The following is a 19,084-nucleotide window of genomic DNA, read 5'->3' on the forward strand; positions in this document are numbered from 1 at the left end:
AAGCAGACTTCTTAAAACTATACTCTAGATTAGATTTTGACATTTTAACCTTTTTTGATTCCAACAAAATTCTTGTTAATCTCACTCTATCAGACAAATTGGAGTTACTGAAATAAGAATATTCCCAACGACTATCATAAACAAAAAGACTTTTTCAGACCTTTGTAATTTAAACAATGAAGGATTTAAGTTAGTTAGCCGATAAATGAAAACCAAAGAGACAAATAAGAACCAAATGAGAACCAAATAAAAACTTAAAAGTTCGTTCAGCGTTGAGTTTATGAAAAAAGACAAATTCATAAAAACAGAAAAATGTATGGAAAAAAAAAACCTATCATCTCCATTAATCTCTTCAACGAGATGATTAAGTTCAGCAATTTACTGGAAGTCAATATTTGAACAAGCTACAAGTTCTATGCAACTAATTGAGGTTCTTCTTACAAAAATAATTTAAATTTGAAAGAAATAAAAAGTGTAAAAAAAATCAAAACAATGTACTTCGTAAACAATCAACTTTTTAGATGATTAAAAAAAAAAAAAAAGGAAAGGAAAAAAGAGAAAAGGAAAAAAAAATGTGCAAAAAAAAAAAAAAAAAAAAACGTTTAAAAGGTTTTTATCAAGTGTAAAAAAAGGTGAGAGGATTCGATGCATTTGTGAAGAAATAAACAAAAAACAAAATAAAAACTGCAAATCTATTGGCTTGAAGCAGTGTCCTATGACTCAATCTGTCCATATGCAACAAAGCTGATTTCAAAGTAGATGGCAGGAACCTAGAAATAACCTTATTAGTAGTTGCTACACAAAAAAGTATTAAATCATTTATTATAAATATTTTTTCTGTTGTGTATGATGTTAGAAATGACTGGTTTTTCTTATTTAGCACCAAATTGTTTTTATGCGACGTTTATTCTTACGATTCAAATTTTTTATTTAAGAAAAGCAAACACATGAGAAACAAATTTAGATAAGTTCTTGCAAATCAAGTAAGAGTTTATAGTAATTTTTCCGAAATTTCAAATTGTTAGTCAAAGGTTTTTCTTGACTTTTTTTGGCCATGAATTTTCAATAAGGTGGTAAAAGAGAATCGCCAATCTTTACAAGTAAGTAAATAAATAAATGAACAAATAAATAAATAGATAAATTACAATGATTTTTTTAAATCTTTATGAAAGTTGCTAAGTAAAATTTACCATACTTTAACCTTTTGAATCTGATTTGCTTTTTTTTAGTTATATAAAAGCTTAAGGAAAACAAATTGGAGACAAAAATTACTTTTTGATTTAAGACTTCACAATGAGTTAAACTAATATTGATATAACGGAGGCCTAAATAATAGCGGAGTTCTAGATCCGAAAGAAAAACAAATTTCTTTTTGTAAATTGCATATTTTGAGGCAGGTCATACGTGAGGCGGGTCTTCTTGAGTGAAGTCTTTTTACCTTTATTTTTTAAGTTAGGGTTATGGGATAGGGTGTTGATAATTTGGAGGTTAAGAGGATTGAGTTTGTAAGAGTGTGGGGAGTTGTAATCCTCAAATATTTTTTTGGCATTGCTAAATTGACATGTGTGTTCTTTTCTATCAACATATTATCACACATGTTCGATTATGTTCAAATACGGACTTTGGGTGTCAAAAGCTCTTCGTCCTCCATTTCAATCAAGAATCTACCACTCGAGTAGTGAATTTTGAGTTGTTACTTTGTCTAAAAAATCTCAAACAAAATGACGCCTATATGGACTAGCGTTTTAGCGTACTATTATTGAATTCCCAGTTGCATTTAACTTTTCCGCCAATTTACATCAAATCTCCACCAGCGGTGTGCAAAACTCGAGATTTTGAGTTCGAAGTTTATTCAATAATCGAACTCGAATTGAATGTATTTAGTTAATCGAATATATTTCGAGTTTCGAACCTTGGTTCGATATTTTAGAAAATTGCTGTAAAGTGCTAATGAAATATTATTAAAACACTTCGAAATGGAAGATGAGAGATTAAGGAGCATTGTTTGGAATTATTTTGATTGGCATAAAATTAACGATACTATTTTTGATTTTTGTAAGATTGGAAAATGCATTCAACGTATATCTTGCCCTACTTCATCTACAACTAGCTTATTTATTCACCTTAGAAGTTATCATAAGAAAGAATCATCTGAGGGGGGATAAAAAGACACAAGAAGCAAAAAGAATGAAAAATGAAGAAAATAAACCTGGAAAGCAATTGTCAATTAGTGTCAAAGATCTGTGGGCATTTTAAATAGCTTGGACGTCTGGTCACGAAAAAGCTAAAGAAATAACACGAGCTATTGGGCGCTTGTTAGCTTCCAATTACCTGCCGAACGATTTCATAGAAGGATAAGGCACTTATGATATTGGGTGTTCCTCAATATCATACTCCACTATCCTATTATTTTTCCAAAGACATATGGTCTTCTCGCACACTGGTTCATACTTACCATTTTGTTTGATGGTATGCACTGGAGAATAAACCGTTTGTGGATATGTCACATACGGGCGAAGCAATATTTGAGAAGTTAATTGAAGACTGGCCGTTACCAAGAACAATAACAATATACGTTCTTTGAGACAATCGTAGTAACATGAGAGTAGCCATTAACATGTTCCAAAAACTTTATGGGCTTACCTTGCTTTGTTCATACGCTTCAATTATCAATTAATGATGCAGTATCCAAAATTGAAGGCATGAGTAATATGATAGCGAAATGTAAAAAAAATCGTCTTGAACTACCATCACTGTATTCAATCATCTCAATTGTTACACAACCAAGGCATTTAAAAAGAGATGAACGTGGGCTCATAATGAGTGTATCAATCCAAATTCCGACTATTATATAATTCAATGCCTTATGTCAGAGAAAGCGCCCTTATCAGCCAAAATCGCATTAACTGGCAAGGTGGAGAATTTCACTACAAATGTATAAAAACTGACCGAGGCTTATGTAACAATTTTAGCTCCTTTAGAACAGGCTAGAAGAGAGCTATGTGGTAAAAGCTACCCAACGTTATCCATGACAATACCAGCTCTGCATGGATTACACAAAAATTGCAAGGTTTCATCAATGATATTGCAAATAGAGGCTATGGAATTTCACTGGCGCGAAGACTTGAGGCATCTTTAGAACAAAGATTTCCTTCTTTTGACGAGGCAACAACAATAACTTTTTTTATTCTGAGATTCAGAAATGTTTATTTCAGTGTTTTGTCAATCTTCTTGCAATCCCAGCTACCAGTTTCAAATCAGAGCTTTTAAACTCAACATCTAGGATTATCGTTTCCAGTAAACGCTGCAAACTTCTATCAGAGCATATAGAAAAACTTACTTTTCTTCATATAAATTCCTAAATCTTTGGCATTAGGATGTATGCTTTGTTGATGATGGCACTTGTCTTGAACAGCTAATGTGCAATTAGTTTATTTTAGCCTAGCCTCAACCCGAAATTACCCGATTGTTACATTTACTGCAGCGCAGTTATGATTTAAATACTTTTTTCTCGTTAAGACCATTTCAAGTTACTGTCAAAGACATATACATATGAATACTAAACGTAACTTTTAAAGTTATCAGTTACATAAAAGCCGATGAATAAAATCATTTTATTCGCTCTAATCCTAACTGTACTTAAAGGAAAACTTGAAAGAAACATGCTACATTAGTCAGTTAGAGGCTCTCAATAGATTGTTGAAAACAGAAAAACCATTATTTTTAAGACAGTTTAAAATAGATATTTTAATATTAAGCTTAATTTAGTTCATAGACACCAGGTAATATAATTTTTAGATGTCTTATTTAGGATTTCAGTAACTGACATAGTAGATAACTATTTGTCTAAAAAGAAAGCACCAAAAATAATAACATTTTGGCATCTACTTAAGCAGTAAAATTTATGATAGGTTTCATATTAGGTAGCTTTAAATTATCATCCAATGTCTTCTAAGATTCTAGATCTATTACTTCTTTAAATACTCCATTAAAAAATCTTCTATTTAAAAGCTAATGAATCACTACAGATTTGCATTCTATCTGAGCTAGGATGGATGAAAAAATTTGTCAAGGTTTGTGTAATCTCAATACAGAACCTGTAACAAAACCTGGAAACCATACAAAAAAAAATTCTGATCCAAAATTTCATCAAGTAAAGAGCTCTATTTCTAGCTTGCAGAACAGCATGTAAAAACTATTTTTAAAAATATTTTTAGCTTTTTGTTTATAGGCTTATTTAGGTTTATCATTTTTTACTGCATTATTTTATTTGTTCGTTACTCGTTACAAATAATTTGCTTTAAATGATACTGTGATGTAGGATTCATTTAAAATAACATATTTAACAGTTTTAAGTTCAATCTCTTCATTACTTTTACTTTCAATTGTAAAAGCTTGTCAACTTAGAGCTTAGTGTTTCCTAAACAGGGGGAAATTCCACCCATTTGGGGAATTTCGACTTTTTAAAGGTGGTATGAAAATTGGTAAAATTATTGTAAGCTTTTTAAAAAAAGTATAAAAGTTATTTTTTGGCTTTAGTCAAATTAGTATCATTAAAACTGAACATAGAAACAGACTACACGTGGAGCTAGATGCTCGCATTGCCCTATCTATAGCTGAGGCATTAATTGAAGGTCTTTTGTGCAAGCAAGCTTTTAAGTTAAACTAATTTTTTTTAAATCAAATTTAAAAAGATTTTTTTAAATATGGAAAAAAAATTTTCGAACTTAAAAGTGCCAGGGAAAATGATATTTATATTTTTCTAAAAAAAGGTTAAAATGGAGAAATGAACAAAAAAGTTTAGGAACCACCGACTTAGAAGATCATAAAAATACCAAAATTCTTTATTTATGAACAACACCACAGTAACAGCTTTTAAATCATAGCATCCACATCACCATAAGAAGTATTGATATAATTTTATGTCTTACCATTTCAGTATAAATAGTTTTGTAAACAAAAAAACAAACAGCTTGTAAACAAAAAACAAGTAGCCAACCAACAGAGTAAGTGTAAACAGTAAAGTCTAATGACAAATTTATTGAGTATTACAAGAAATATATCTTTAGTAAATAAATCTGTTATAAAATCTTGTTTATCTTCAAATTATGAAACATTACAAGACCGCTTAGAATAAGCCTTGATAATTCTTGAAATATTTCAAGACCAAATCAAGTTTGTGATGGTATTGGGGTTGAAATGTTTATTTTGAGAAGCAGATTAATAAAAACTAATGCTTTTGAAAACATAAGCTAAGATTTTTCTTTGTATGTAAATATAACTTTTAAAATTGTCTGTTACATAACAGCCAATGAATAAAATCGTTTTATTAATCTCGAACTTGAACTCAATTGAAAATTTTTGCAGTCTCGATCGAAGATAAAAAACCTAATCTCACACAGCTCTAATTGCCACCACTACTTGCAGAAATATAACTCCAAACATTAACTAAACCACTCGCCTATTTTACAGGTTTACAAAAGTTTTATAAGCTTCTTCAGGGTTTACTCATAAACTGCCTTCTTTTTGTTATAAAACTTTATAATTTTGATCTATTTGTCCATAAAACCCCTATTTCACTGATTAGGAGTAAAGTTCTATGACAGACTTATTTTTTCATTTGCTTTCTTTCCATAAAAGTAATATTTTAATTGCTTAACAACTTTTAAAACCCATTTTACATTTTAAAATTTCACTTAGGCTACGATAGTGTATCGTGTGAAGTGCCTGTAGCACGGTGAAGATCACTCAATTCAGCCGAGGTTCTGTATCTATTTCTTAAGACTTGAACTCCTTAGTACTCTTCATCTTGCTTTTAACCTTTTTTTCAATCGTCTACAGAGCAGGTTTCAGCGGATGTCTTTATTATCCGAATTTTATCTAGCTGTAGCTTTCTTAATGAAGTAAAACGATCAAAATTTTAATAAAACCAGTTAATTATATCCTTTTGATTAATATTTCCTCAATATTTACGAAATTTGCGGAAAGCTAAATTGGAAATTTATGACAATAAATATAACGACTTATTTGACTCAAAGAACCAATAACAGTTAGGGTAATACTGAAATACATAAATCATAAGAACAAAGCATACACTGTAAAAAAAAAGGCTTCGCAAAAGGTTTTTTACACTCGCATAAGGTTTTCTAACACTAGAAAACCTTTTGGTGTGTAAAAAAAGGTTTTTTGAAAGGGTTCTATTAGAAAACGGATTAAAATTTTTTTAAAAAAAGGCTTTTCTAGAAAACCCTTAAAGAGTTCCACCCTCGGGACAAGTAAAAAACTTTTTAGAGCTATTTAAAAAAACCTTTTTTTTTTACAGTGTAGCCTGAGCGCAGAATCACTGCATATCGAAAGATACTATTTTATTTTAAAACAAATACAAAGAAATGACGTGTGTTCAGGTTGATTGTCTTGTTGAAAAAAAAACCTTCGACCATTATTTCTAATACCAGATGACATTGCGTGATGAACAAAAGTACTGTAATACGAGTTTTTGTCCATAGTTAATGCTATTTTTAAAGCTATCCCAGATTGTCGCATGACTTCCACCATGTTTTACCATGTAGTTTAAATTCACTCGTCGTCCGACCTTTCTTCAAACATATAAACGCCTTTTAGAACCAAACAACTCAAACTTTAACTCATTCGTTCAAAATACTCTGATTGAATGCTGTAATGTCCACAATTGATGTTGTTTCACCCGTTGAAGACGTTTTATTTTGTTTATGTGTCACAACAAAGGTTTCCGACAAGCTATTCGACCATATAAATCCGCACTACCTAAACCCTTCTGAACCGTCACTTGAAATCAGAGTTCGTCTTGTTTGATTATCAAGTATTCTTTTTTCATTGTTGTTGTTCTTCTATTTCTATACTGTGTGACTGTAATGTGTGTATCTTCGCTTTCTGAAGTATATTCTGAAGTTTTTTGCTTGAGTATATCCTTCTTGAGATAAAAATTGAATTTTGCCACAATTCAATTGAATATTGTTGTCTTTTTTTCATTTTTTGTTTAATATATATAGAAACATTGCAGTTAAGAAAGTATTATTTGAAGTAAATATAAAATTCAATAAAATAAAAAAATAATACCAAAAAATCATTCTATCAAGTGAAATTATTAACATTAATGAATAAGTTTACTGAAAAATTCAGTGCATCAATCTTTCAATTTGCAATCAATGCAACACTGTTTTCAAGCAAAATATATGAAAGCAAAGAAATAAAGTTAACGATGTAACTGTAATAGTTGTTTAGACACATATTAAAATATAGTTAAAATATATATTTGGATACATTCTCAACATAAAACTGTTAATATCGAATTGACAAAAAACCTTTTCACACTAGTGCATGTGTATATATATGGATGTAAGATACAGGATCTCACTAGCAAATGTAAGATATTACATATGCTAGTCTGCAAATGACTTCTCTGAATTCAGTAGTTCGTCACTATTAAATGGATAAAATTTGTTACAATCGAAAGCGACGAATTTTTGTACTTTCTTATTCTGGATACTCTTAAACTAATCTATTGCATTCTGTGTGTTTTTCCATTGGTTTAAATTCAAAGTACCCCTAATATTTTTGTTTATTCTATTTGAAATGGTTTTGTTTGTTTTTCCTAACTCTTTTTTTTGCAGGATTTATTAACCGATTTGTGGTGGACATTTTAAGATCATATTTTAAGATCATTGTTCTTGTAGCATATATCATCCCAACACATTCTTTTCATAACTAGTTCGGTTTTCTCCATTAATTTAATTTCATAACTTTTTTCTGATGGAATCGGAACATCTTTCATCGAGTATTTAAAATTTACTTTCACCATTAAGGGAATGAAAATGTGTGTAGAGTGTTCAACTTGTTTGGAGCAAATATATATGCGTGTGACTTACAAAAACTTCTTCACTCAAGAGTGCACAATAGCTAATTTAACACTTGAAAAAAACATCTCTAAAGGCTGATTTACAATTTGAAAGTGACAGGTTACTTGGGGTATTACATTTTAACAAATTTAAACGATATTAGAATTTAAAAAGAATCTTTATTTGTAGTAAAGTAAAGAAGAAACGAAAGTCAAAATATCTTTTTGATTAATGCTTTTTTAAAGAAAAATTAAAATATACAAATAGAGAAGTCACTCAACCTTTTACAAATAAAATAGTCAATTGATTACGTCTTTTTTTAAAATAAAAACATGGTATTTACATGGTAGCTTATGAAATAATCACATCATTTAGCCAATAATTGGATACTCTTAAAATGCTATGCGCAATTTAAGAGACATGAACTGCTTCGGGCCACCAGATGAAGGATGGAAAAACGCAAACGTTAAGAAAAACGAGATATTAAAAAGTAAATTTTATTTCAAAATGCAAAAGAAAAAAGAAAACAAACGTAATAAATATTTGTAAATATACATAACTAAAATTTACTTTACCAAAGATATAAGAAATAAACGTTTCGTATTAATAAAACTTAATATCAAAGCAAAATATTCTCTGCAAAACATTCGACATATATACAAGGTTATTAAATAATTAAATATCAACAATATTTACATCAACTTTAGAATGCTCTGCATTTCTGTACGAAAAACAAAACTAGAAAAAACAAAACTAGAAAAAACAAAACTAGAAAAACAAAACAAAACATTTTCATAAAAAAAAAAAAAAAAGAATCAAAACTTTCTGAGTAAAAAAGCGTCAACATGGCTTAAAGCGCTTCAAAAATGATTTCCTAAATACAATTTTTTTGTTTCAAAATATCGTTTGGTTTCTATGAGTTGGCTTTTTAAAGAACATTGCTATAGAGCTTAAAAAATCTTAAAGAACGAAAAACAAGACTTTTCTCTTTGCTGCTTGGATATTTTGAAAGAACTATCTTTTTCGGCTTTTCGTAGAAAGCGTTCATAATAATCTTGATCTTTTAAATACCATACAGGGGGCCAGCGATTCTTTTCTAAATAGCTCTTGCCGGATTCATCTAGAGCTTTAATTTCTCTTCCTTGTTGCTGACACATTTTGTTATAGTTGGTTGCCATGAAATGTAAACACCATGCAGAAAGTTGTATTGCATTGTGAAACTTTGAAAAGCTATATGTATCTGGAAATGAACATTAAATACTGAGAAAAACTTACAACTTTATTATGTGTCTTTTTTTTATTATGAATTATTTATGTGTCTAAAATAGGATGCAATAAAGTTTATTTTTCAGCCATACCTACCTAAAACTAAAGCATAAACCTCATCACACTGGTTTTGATTCATTTCTATAATTTTTTTTGCAAGTGCAGACTCACATAGTGAAACCAGACGAGGTAAACAGAGAAAATTTGCAAGTTGTAATATATCATGTAAGTCTCCATGGTTACAAAGGTCACCAGTATAAAGATACTCAAGAACTGTGATAAAGCATTCTTGGTCACAATTAGTAAAATCTACCTGAAAGAGAAAAAAATATGTATTATGCTCAAAATATTTTATCAGACTTGTGTACTTTATTACTATTGATAATGTATTTCTAACAAATGTAATTTATAGTATAAGTAGATGTTAACATTATTAAAAGGAAGAAATTAATACATTTCACTTACAACTTCTGTAGCACTTTCTTTAAATGTCTCCTTCCGAAACATTCCAGCCATTACTTTGCATTGCACAATAAGCAATGGTTTGTGGGAAGGAATTAAAGCACCTTCTACTGAGAAAGAGATATCAGAATACACAGGTGTGTTGAAAATATGACTTTGCAGAACTTTTTTTCGTTTTTTAAACAGCAACTTATTAAATTTCTTTTTCAAGTGAGGATTTTGTTCAATATTATTAGAAAGATAGTTACACAGCATACTGAGTTGAAGATATGATGCAGTGTCAAGAAGTTGAACTAAATCCTTCTTATTTGAAATACTTCCACAGTACATAAATTCTAGAATATTTCGAAAACTGACAGGTGAGACTTGACAGACTTTTACAATAACCTTTCTCTTCATATTGAAATCAGTTACAACAGTGATAGAAGAGAATCCACGTGGTATGCCATAACACATTATTCCATTAATTGGCACATATTCTAAACATAAGTTTTCAAAATGCTGAGTGTGGTTGCCTGTTGCAATTCCTAAATGGTCTAGAATACATGGATGCATTAAAAGTGCTTGAAAAACTTCATCAGCAGAAATAAGAACAACACTGTGAGCATAAAAATGTTCATTTTCAATAATAAACTCAATGTCACAAAATGTGGTAACAGAATAAAGACAATTAAAGTCAAATGTTTTCCCTTCACATGAGACATTTATTTCAGGTGCTTCCGGACATGGAGGTAGGTATGGCTTTTGTATAATTGGAGTTCTTATACTCTTAAGATGTGACCCAAAAAATGGTTTTGAATTTCTTCGTAAAACCAGCGCTGCTCTGATTGAATTTTCAAAAACAGCATCAACTCCATGTTTTGAAACAACACTAACTTCAATGTAACTAGCAGCTCTAATTTCTCTAGAAACTTGTCTTCCCGTTTCTGCTAAGATGATATGCGATGTTGTAGAAAACCCTGTAGGAACTTTAATAACCCCTTTTAAATAGTTGTTAGATAAAATATCTGTCAATGTAGTGACTTGTAAGGCATTTTTATACAATTCAGGACTAGTATACCTTCTATCAAGCTGTGTTCCTACTAATACAATTGCTGCTCTCGGACAGTACTTTTTAATTTCAGGAAACCATTTTGCATTAACATTTCTCAAAGATGATGGCATGCCAATACTAAAGCACACAACAACAGCATGTGCATTTTCATATGCATACTTTCTGTCTTTCTCATGATCACCAAATGTATCCCAAATACGTAACTCCACATGTACTCCATCAATAACAATTTTCCCTCTTTCTCTAATAACAGAGTTACCTACATATTGATCTATTGCAAACACTGTTGGTATATGAGGTTTAAGATACAGAGACTGAATAGAAGTTGAAGGCTGGTTAAAGATATATGAGCAAATAAGCCTTGTTTTTCCAACTGCAGTATCACCAACAACAACACATTTAATAAATTCATCACTTGGCTTGTCATCATAAGCATCAAATGAATAACTTGAGCTAGGCCATGAATCAACATCCATTTTAGAAAACAAATCCAAAAAGAAACTTTATCGTATATAACTCTATAACTTTAACCCAATTGCAGAACATCAACAAGACCTATCAAATTTTGTAACACTTTTCAGACATTATTTTTGAATGCTTCAAAACACAAACACGACTTTTATGTGAAGAATCTTTATAAACGTCCCACTCTAAAGAACGTCAAAATAGATAAGTATTTCGCATCGCTACAAGTAAAAAATATTTTTAATTAACATAAGGTTGCACACACTGAGACATTCCTCCTTATTCCCCGTTTGATGTTTTTCTCCTTTTTAATTGTTTTCAAATTTTTTTTTATTTTAAAGCTCATACCAAGACGGGGGGTGTGGAAACCGGATATTTGTCATTTTTGCCGGTTGCGACCTTCACAAAAATGAACTTAAACAATATTTTAAGGTTCAAAGATCAAAAGGAATATTACTTTTTTAAAACGGACAATTTTCGAATGTATACAATTAGAGAATAAGCAGTTGCGAGCAAAGAGAATTTTAAATATTTTTTGAAATTCTTTTCATAAACCAAAGTGTTTTGATTGCAAACACCCGTTTACCTGGATGGTCTTTATTAAAAATCAAACCAAAGTTATTTTGAAAATAAAAGTAAACAAAATTTTAGGTGTTTGAATAAATTGTTAAAGCTATGAATTAAATCTTTTGTTGCTAATTTTATAGCATCTGCGATTAATTTTTTTCTTATAAATTCTTAACTTTAGGAACTTGGCATCTGGACAAAACAATACTGATAAGCACGAGAATGACAATTAAGAAAATAATTATGTTTTAGGAAAGTAACCCTTGGTGATTCAATATGCAATAATAACTGCAAAAATAAGAATAGTTGTTTACAACTCTTATAAAACTTTTGTTATATTGTTAAGCCATTAAATCGAAGCATTTGTTAAATAATCAAATTTTCTTCTTTGAAATAGTAGGTGGATTATTTAAAAGTGGTGTTTACAAGGCGAAAGCATTTATATGAGGATTTATTCAAATTATTTACGGTATTGAACTTAATAACGTAATATTTATTTTTACAAATACCACGACACGTGTTTCATACCAATTTAAAAAAAGGCTGAAGTAACAGAATTATTTAATGTTTTATTATTTCAAAGATGTTTTATTATAACTAATTCAATTCTTACAATAAGTAATTTGAGTTGTCTTGAGCTTTTTAAATTACATACCCCCGTGGCTACTTGATAATTCGAACATCTTTTAGTCACGTATTCTTGAATATCGCAAAAATGAGTGTTGCCTCGTGAGCAATTGATGGATAATCTTATTTACTTTTAATTGGTTAATTTCGATTAAAAAAATTTTAAATTGTATTATTGGAAATTTTTTTTCGTAAAAATATTTCTATATGTTTATTTTTTTATTTTTTTAAAAAAGCAAGCTTTTTGAAGAAGAACATTTAAAAAATACATTTGTTACCAACTGTGTAGAAGGCGACGCTTAATTAAAGTTAGAATATCCCCCCCCCTTCCCCTCCCACGACTTACATTAATTTATATCAATAGATTCTGATTTTTACAGCTTGAAAGTCATAATTAATTGATTTGTTGTTATCTCTATTGAAATCTCAGTGACGAAAACTCGACTTACTTATCTAAAATAAAATAGAATATATCAATAAAGGAACAAATGTTATTAAAACGGTTTAATTGGAATAAAAGGTATAACATTTTTTAAAAAGCATCGGCATTTTGTTGTAATTACAGAAACATTTTTGTTGTTCAAACAAACAAAACAAGTCGTTTTTATTTTATCCGAAGGATAATATTACGACAATATATCCAATTACAAGTGATTGCGCATCTCTTTGTAAAAAATGCTGTATAAAACTGGATTTTTGCTTCGACAATGCATTAACGCATTTATGTTAACAAGAATTTCAAGTTTCACGTCTAAATGAATGAATTATCAAGTATGGATAGTTAATTATGAATCATTTTAGACGTAAAGTATTACTTTAGAATTCGTCAACTTGTATAAACCATCACCAACTTTTTAAAATAGCCTATGATGTTTAGAGCCAACCAGTTGAAGGTAATTCTGAGAAAACAGCAAAAGATGTTTTGAACCGAGGCTAAAAATCAGATTATTATGTATAATGTATAAATAAGTATTATTGTACAAATAAATACTACTATTATACAAGTTATACACATTTTGGGTAGTAGTGGGGATAACCCTATAAAATGTATTAGGAGGGTTTGAAAGCTAGGCTACACTCTAGCTCGCATAAATTAATTATAGTAAAAATAAAAATGGCATGTTCTGTGACTTAAAAATCAAATTCATTTCTCTCTTCGGCACATTTTTTTTTTTTGTAAATATTTTTTTTACTGATGTTTTTGTTAAAAACAAAGACATACGATGCAAAAAAATATTTCTATACGCTATTTTTAAGTTGTTGGTTGGTCTTCAATTATGAATAAAAATATAAATATATGTATATAAGTAATAAAATAAAATATATTGATATAAATATATGTATATAAAATGATTTCAATGACTTATATATACTTTAAAGAATTTTAAATTACTTTTTTTCACTGTTGAAAAATTGCCGAGAACTTTCTTGGGTTAAGACGTTGTTACTGAATTAGTTGTACTTTTAATACAATAAAATAAAAAAAGCTTTTGTAAAAACAAATGCATGCTTTAAATCTTCTGCAACATGCATATTTTTTTAACTTAAAAGCAAAATAAATCAGTTAAAATGGAACGAGTTTGCTAAATAATGTAGAAAAAGGTAAAATAAGTACGAAACAAGCACGAAAAATGTTTTGATTCGATTAAAACTACTTCTTGCTGCCAATTATGATTTCTTTTTTTCAAACTTTTCTTTTCGACATTTCAACATTACTAGACAATGTTTATAGCTGATTCATGAAAACATTATCTTAACTTCAAATAACCCCAGGTCAAGTCATTAGGTCAATATTGAAACTCTAAGATATCATAATGTTAGCGAAGAATGTTATGAGTTTTTACCTTGAAGATGTTACGTGGCTTTTGCTTTGATTAAGGATGTTATTTGGATAGCTATATTGATTAGGAAGTACAAATGTTTACTATGCTCTATACAATCTTTCTTGTGTAAAAGAAAACTGCTGTTTAAAATTTTCGTCGCCTGAATACCAGGTGCATATTTTGTGGCATTTAAAACGTGATTACTAATTCATTATGACTAAGATGTACCGATAAGATCTTCTTTAAAAGAAATAGTTAATGAATATCAATAAATAATTTAACGCTGAAAGGTTATAATGAAAACTCGTAATAATGACTTTTATTAATAATGGGCTAATATACTTAATGGTTTAACAGAAGAACGAGCAACTCTCTCTGAACGCAAATGAAAAATTCTTTAAAAAGCTCTTTGTCGTTAAGACAATAATCTTCTTAAGAATTTTTCATAATGTAAATTGATGTATATTAATTAGAATTAATATTAAGTAAAGTAATGAAATAATTTCAGAAAAACGTTTTAAAACGATGAATTAAAAATAGATATCGGACTCCGCGGTTTTTAGTGAGGCCAATTTAATACGACGTATTGGGTTAGAAGCCATTATTATATCCAGAGTTGTTATCTGTCCAATATGTCCAAGACAAATTTTCTGCCGACATAAAATATGTCCGAAATATTTTTCTGCCTACCAACTTTGACATAATTTTATGTCTAAAACATTTTCTGCCGACATAAAATATATCCGAAATATTTTTCTGCCTACCAACTTTGACATAACTTTATGTCTAAAACATTTTCTGCCGACATAAAATATGTCCAAAATATTTTTCTGCCTACCAACTATGACATAATTTTATGTCTAAAACATTTTCTGCCGACATAAAATATTTCCGAAATATTTTTCTGCGAACCTACTTTGACATAATTTTATGTCTGAGACATTTTCTGTCGACATAAATTATGTCAGAAACATTTTTCTGTCCACATATTTTGACATAACTTTATATCTGAGACATTTTCTGTCGACATAAATTATGTCAGAAACATTTTTCTGTCCACATATTTTGACATAACTTTATATCTGAGACATTTTCTGCCGACATAAATTATGTCAGAAACATTTTTCTGTCCACATATTTTGACATAACTTTTTATCTGAGACATTTTCTGCCGACATAAATTATGTCAGAAATATTTTCTATCCACATATTTTGACATAATTTCATGTCTGAGACATTTGCTGTTTCTTATTTTAGAAGAAAAAATCGTACAACTTTATTGCTCATTTCAGATTAATTTAACGAGTAAAACAAAAGTCTCGATTTCCCCTTATTAGAATGTAAAAACTTAGTCTCAAACTTAGTTTTTATTACTGAATGTGGTTTTTATTATATGGCGTCCTGTGCCACATTAGAAATTATGTTAAGTAGAAAGAAAAGTAGAACTTGTAAAGGATCGAACCATTTACAGCATAAATTCTGGCCAAAATTTATCTTTTAATTTAACCGAACCGTCAGAATCGTTTTTTAAAGAGTAGTGATCTTAACCGAAAATTTATTCCAAATAAAACAAATATCAATGATAATGTTTGGTTGTTAAAATTTTTTTTTCTCTTACACGTTTTTTAAAGAGAAAATATCCCTTTTCAGATTGCAAATGATACAACTCAAACAAATTAACTGGCAATTAAATGCCTTAGAATCAAATATTTATGTGTCTGCTCTCCTCAATCAGACCACATGGCATTATAGGTTGCTAATATTTGGAAAATTGGCATTTTTTTTTTATCCAATGGTACTTTATGGCCATTTACCTTTACTTTGGCATTTTGACACAGAAAAATTTAAGTTCTCGAAAAAGTATTTATTTTGGAAAAAAAGTTGAAATTAATTTTTGCCCCTCAAGAATTTTTAAGGATAAAAAAAAACAACTTTTGACTTCCGATCCGAAGATTAACTAGTTGATTTCATTGATGAAATTTGTTCAAAATAAAATGACAGAATCATTTTGAAACAGCCGCGATATGAAAAAAGGCATTATTATGGCATTTTACATTCACGCTTCTGGCATTTCACATGTAAAAAATGTTGGCAACACTGAATTTAATTGTCAATTAAAACTACTAAAATATGACGACTTGGAATGCTCGCTTCTACGTTTGAGACATTAAAACGATTTTCCTAGCCGCATTAAAAAACGATTATTAATCTAATTATTCATTTTTCGCGGTTTAAACGATTGTCCTGTGGTATAAATAGATCTTGGAATAACTATTTTCTTGTCACTGTTTTTGTTTTCCTTAAGATTTAAAGACAAATATGGAGAATAATTTATTGCACAAACAAGTGAAAAGTCAATTTGAAATTAATAAAGAAGGAGGAAAGTGTAAAATGTGCAAAAAATTTTACAAAGGCAAGTTAAGTAACCTCAAAGATCACCTTCTTCGAAAATACAAAGAAAAAGCTGGCGAAATTGACTTAGTTGAAACTACTTCGGCTACAAGGAATCGAAATAACGATGAGATTCAATTAATTAAACGAATCAAGCTGGATGTTGATGTAAATCAATTAATTAGAGAAATGATTAAGTTAATGATGAACCGTAACTTGTCTTTCGCGTCAGCTGATGAAATCGGACAATTGTCTTTAGTGAAAAATGCACTCAAAGAATTCAAAATTGTTATAAATCGTCACAGCATGAAACGCTACATTCAACTTGCGTGTGAAAATATTTTTTCGCTCATAAGAGAAGAAACTGAAAATGTTCTTGTCTCGTTGATGTTTGATAGTGCGTCGCGATATGGAAGAAACGTGTTTGGAGTTAGCTGTAGATATGTGAAGGACGGGCAAATAGCTGACAGAACCTTAGGCATACTTACTCAAGAAAGTCGACAGTTTGGCGAAATTTTAGCTGCTCAGTTAGAAAATGTAATTGGAAAAATTGGAAAATGTGCTAATGATATCTACGCAACTTGCACAGATCAAGGAAAGAACATGACGAAGGCTTCAAAAATTCTTCAAAATGCACAAGTTCAAATGAAAGTGATCCTTGAAATTTATGGTGACGAATTTATAGATTTCGAAGACGAGGAAATTGATATTGGCGCTTTAGAGAATGAAGAAGGGAATTATAGTGAAGCCCAAACTGTTTGTGTTGAAAAATCAGTTGGATCGTTCTGTTCAGCCATGTTTTGTGGCGCACATGTGTGTCAGCTAGCTGCTAAGGACGTAACATCAATGTTTGAAGATGCATTAAATAACATCAGAAAAGTTGCTATCGAATCCAAGAAAGTAGCATATATTCAAACATTTAAAAATCTAAAAAAACCTCGTGTAGACATTGAACCACGCTGGGATTCCACGTTTTTGATGATAGAAGATTTCCATACCAACGCAGAAGCATATCAAAGGCTAAGACACGACCAATTAAAATTAAACGATGCTTCATGGAGTTTAATAGATGAATATTTCGATGCATTTTTACCAATACATTCGGCTATGATGGATTTTCAATCCGCAAAATTATCAATTAGTGAATTCTACGTTCGATGGATTCAAATGAAAATAGGAATTGAGGACGTTCCAGCAGGTGATTTGGGATTAAAAATGCTACTGACCAACGCAATCAATACACGAGAACAAGTTTTTTTTAAATGTTAAGCATTTATTGCTGCTTTAGTTCTGGATCCTAGATTTTGCTTTACATCGGGTCATCAACTGTTTAATACAGAAATGTTGAATAGAGGAATTATACAGCTAATCAAAATTCATCAAAAACTTTGTACTCAACGAGAACAATCAAGTTTTTCATCAACAGAAGAATCCATACAATTAAATGCGTCATATTCCTCAAATACTTCTGAAGAGATGATTCCTATGAACTCAGAAGAAATTTATGCTGAAAAAGTACGCCGTTTCATTGAATATACTGGAGGAGGAACCAGACAAGATATTGCTAATGCAGCTTTAGAGTCAGATCAAGATATTCGTCAATTAATTTTAAAATGGACTCTTAATGAACCGCGAGTGTCATTAGACGTTGAATTCAACATTCTTGCGTACTGGAAGAAAAACCAGAAAACAAAATGGAATCGGCTTTATGAAATCTCGCAAGTAGTTTACGGTGCAGCGTTCTCCAGCGTAAAAGTTGAACGTGATTTCTCTGGATTCGCTTTGGTTTATAGCCATCTACGTACTCGCATTTCAAATGATTTCTTAGACTCCATCATGGTGGTAAAAAATAATCTAGATTTGATTGATAAAATAAAATTTGTTTAAAAAACTAAACGTTTCACATTTTCTATTAGTCAATTTTTTATGGCGCCCCAGTGCAAGAATCGAGTTCTGAAAACCTTTTTAGAGTCGAAACAAAAAATTTTTTTATAACGTAATAAAGTTCTTTTAGATTTTGTGTTAGCAAAGTACTTGACAAAATTCTAGCACAAAAAGTCAAAGTTAATTTTGAGAATAGATTAAACGGCCGTGATATAAAAACCTACAACTGAATTGCATTTGGGTCAAAAGACTCCAGCATCAAGAGTTTTTTTAATGCGGCTAGGAAATTCGTTTTAATGTCTCAAACGTGGAAGCGAGCATTCCAAGTCGTCATATTTTAGTCGTTTTAATTGACAATTAAATTCAGTGTTGCCAACATTTTTTACATATCGCGGCTGTTTCAAAACGATTCTGTCACTTTATTTTGAACAAATTTCATCAATGAAATCAACTAGTTAATCTTTGGATCGGAAGTCAAAAGTTGTTTTTTATTATCCTTAAAAATTCTTGAGGAGCAAAAATTGATTTCATCTTTTTTTCCAAAATAAATACTTTTTCAAGAACTTAAATTTTTCTGTGTCAAAATGCCAAAATAAAGATAAAAGGCCACAAAATACAACTGGATAAAAAAAAAAAAGCCAATTTTCCAAATATTAGCAACCTGTAATGCC

The 19,084-nt window shown here is 29.9% G+C and overlaps 2 protein-coding genes across 3 annotated transcripts; one reads left to right on the top strand and one right to left on the bottom strand.

Moving 5' to 3' along the window:
* Positions 1 to 8,357: 8,357 nt before the first annotated feature.
* LOC149891163 (rho-related BTB domain-containing protein 2-like) lies at positions 8,358 to 11,472 on the bottom strand. Of its 2 annotated transcripts, none has more exons than XM_090082851.1 (3): positions 9,606 to 11,472; positions 9,237 to 9,449; positions 8,358 to 9,114 (listed from the first exon to the last, which is right to left on the bottom strand). In XM_090082851.1, the coding sequence occupies exons 1-2, from the start codon at positions 11,130 to 11,132 to the stop codon at positions 9,282 to 9,284; spliced, it is 1,695 nt and encodes a 564-aa protein (XP_089938977.1). In that variant the 5' UTR covers positions 11,133 to 11,472; the 3' UTR covers positions 8,358 to 9,114; positions 9,237 to 9,281. The 2 variants fall into 2 exon arrangements, with proteins under 2 accessions (XP_089938977.1, XP_089938976.1); XM_090082850.1 differs by having other exon boundaries at positions 9,237 to 9,453; positions 9,606 to 11,461.
* A 4,828-nt stretch (positions 11,473 to 16,300) lies between these two features.
* Positions 16,301 to 18,467, top strand: LOC149891164 (uncharacterized). The gene has a single exon (XM_090082750.1). The coding sequence runs from the start codon at positions 16,458 to 16,460 to the stop codon at positions 17,796 to 17,798; it is 1,341 nt and encodes a 446-aa protein (XP_089938876.1). The 5' UTR covers positions 16,301 to 16,457; the 3' UTR covers positions 17,799 to 18,467.
* Positions 18,468 to 19,084: the final 617 nt, after the last annotated feature.

The sequence above is a fragment of the Hydra viridissima genome, unplaced genomic scaffold (genome assembly GCF_058129835.1).
Source record: "Hydra viridissima isolate aposymbiotic clone 2 unplaced genomic scaffold, HvirCarnegie_v1 scaffold_3, whole genome shotgun sequence".
NCBI lineage: Eukaryota > Metazoa > Cnidaria > Hydrozoa > Anthoathecata > Hydridae > Hydra > Hydra viridissima.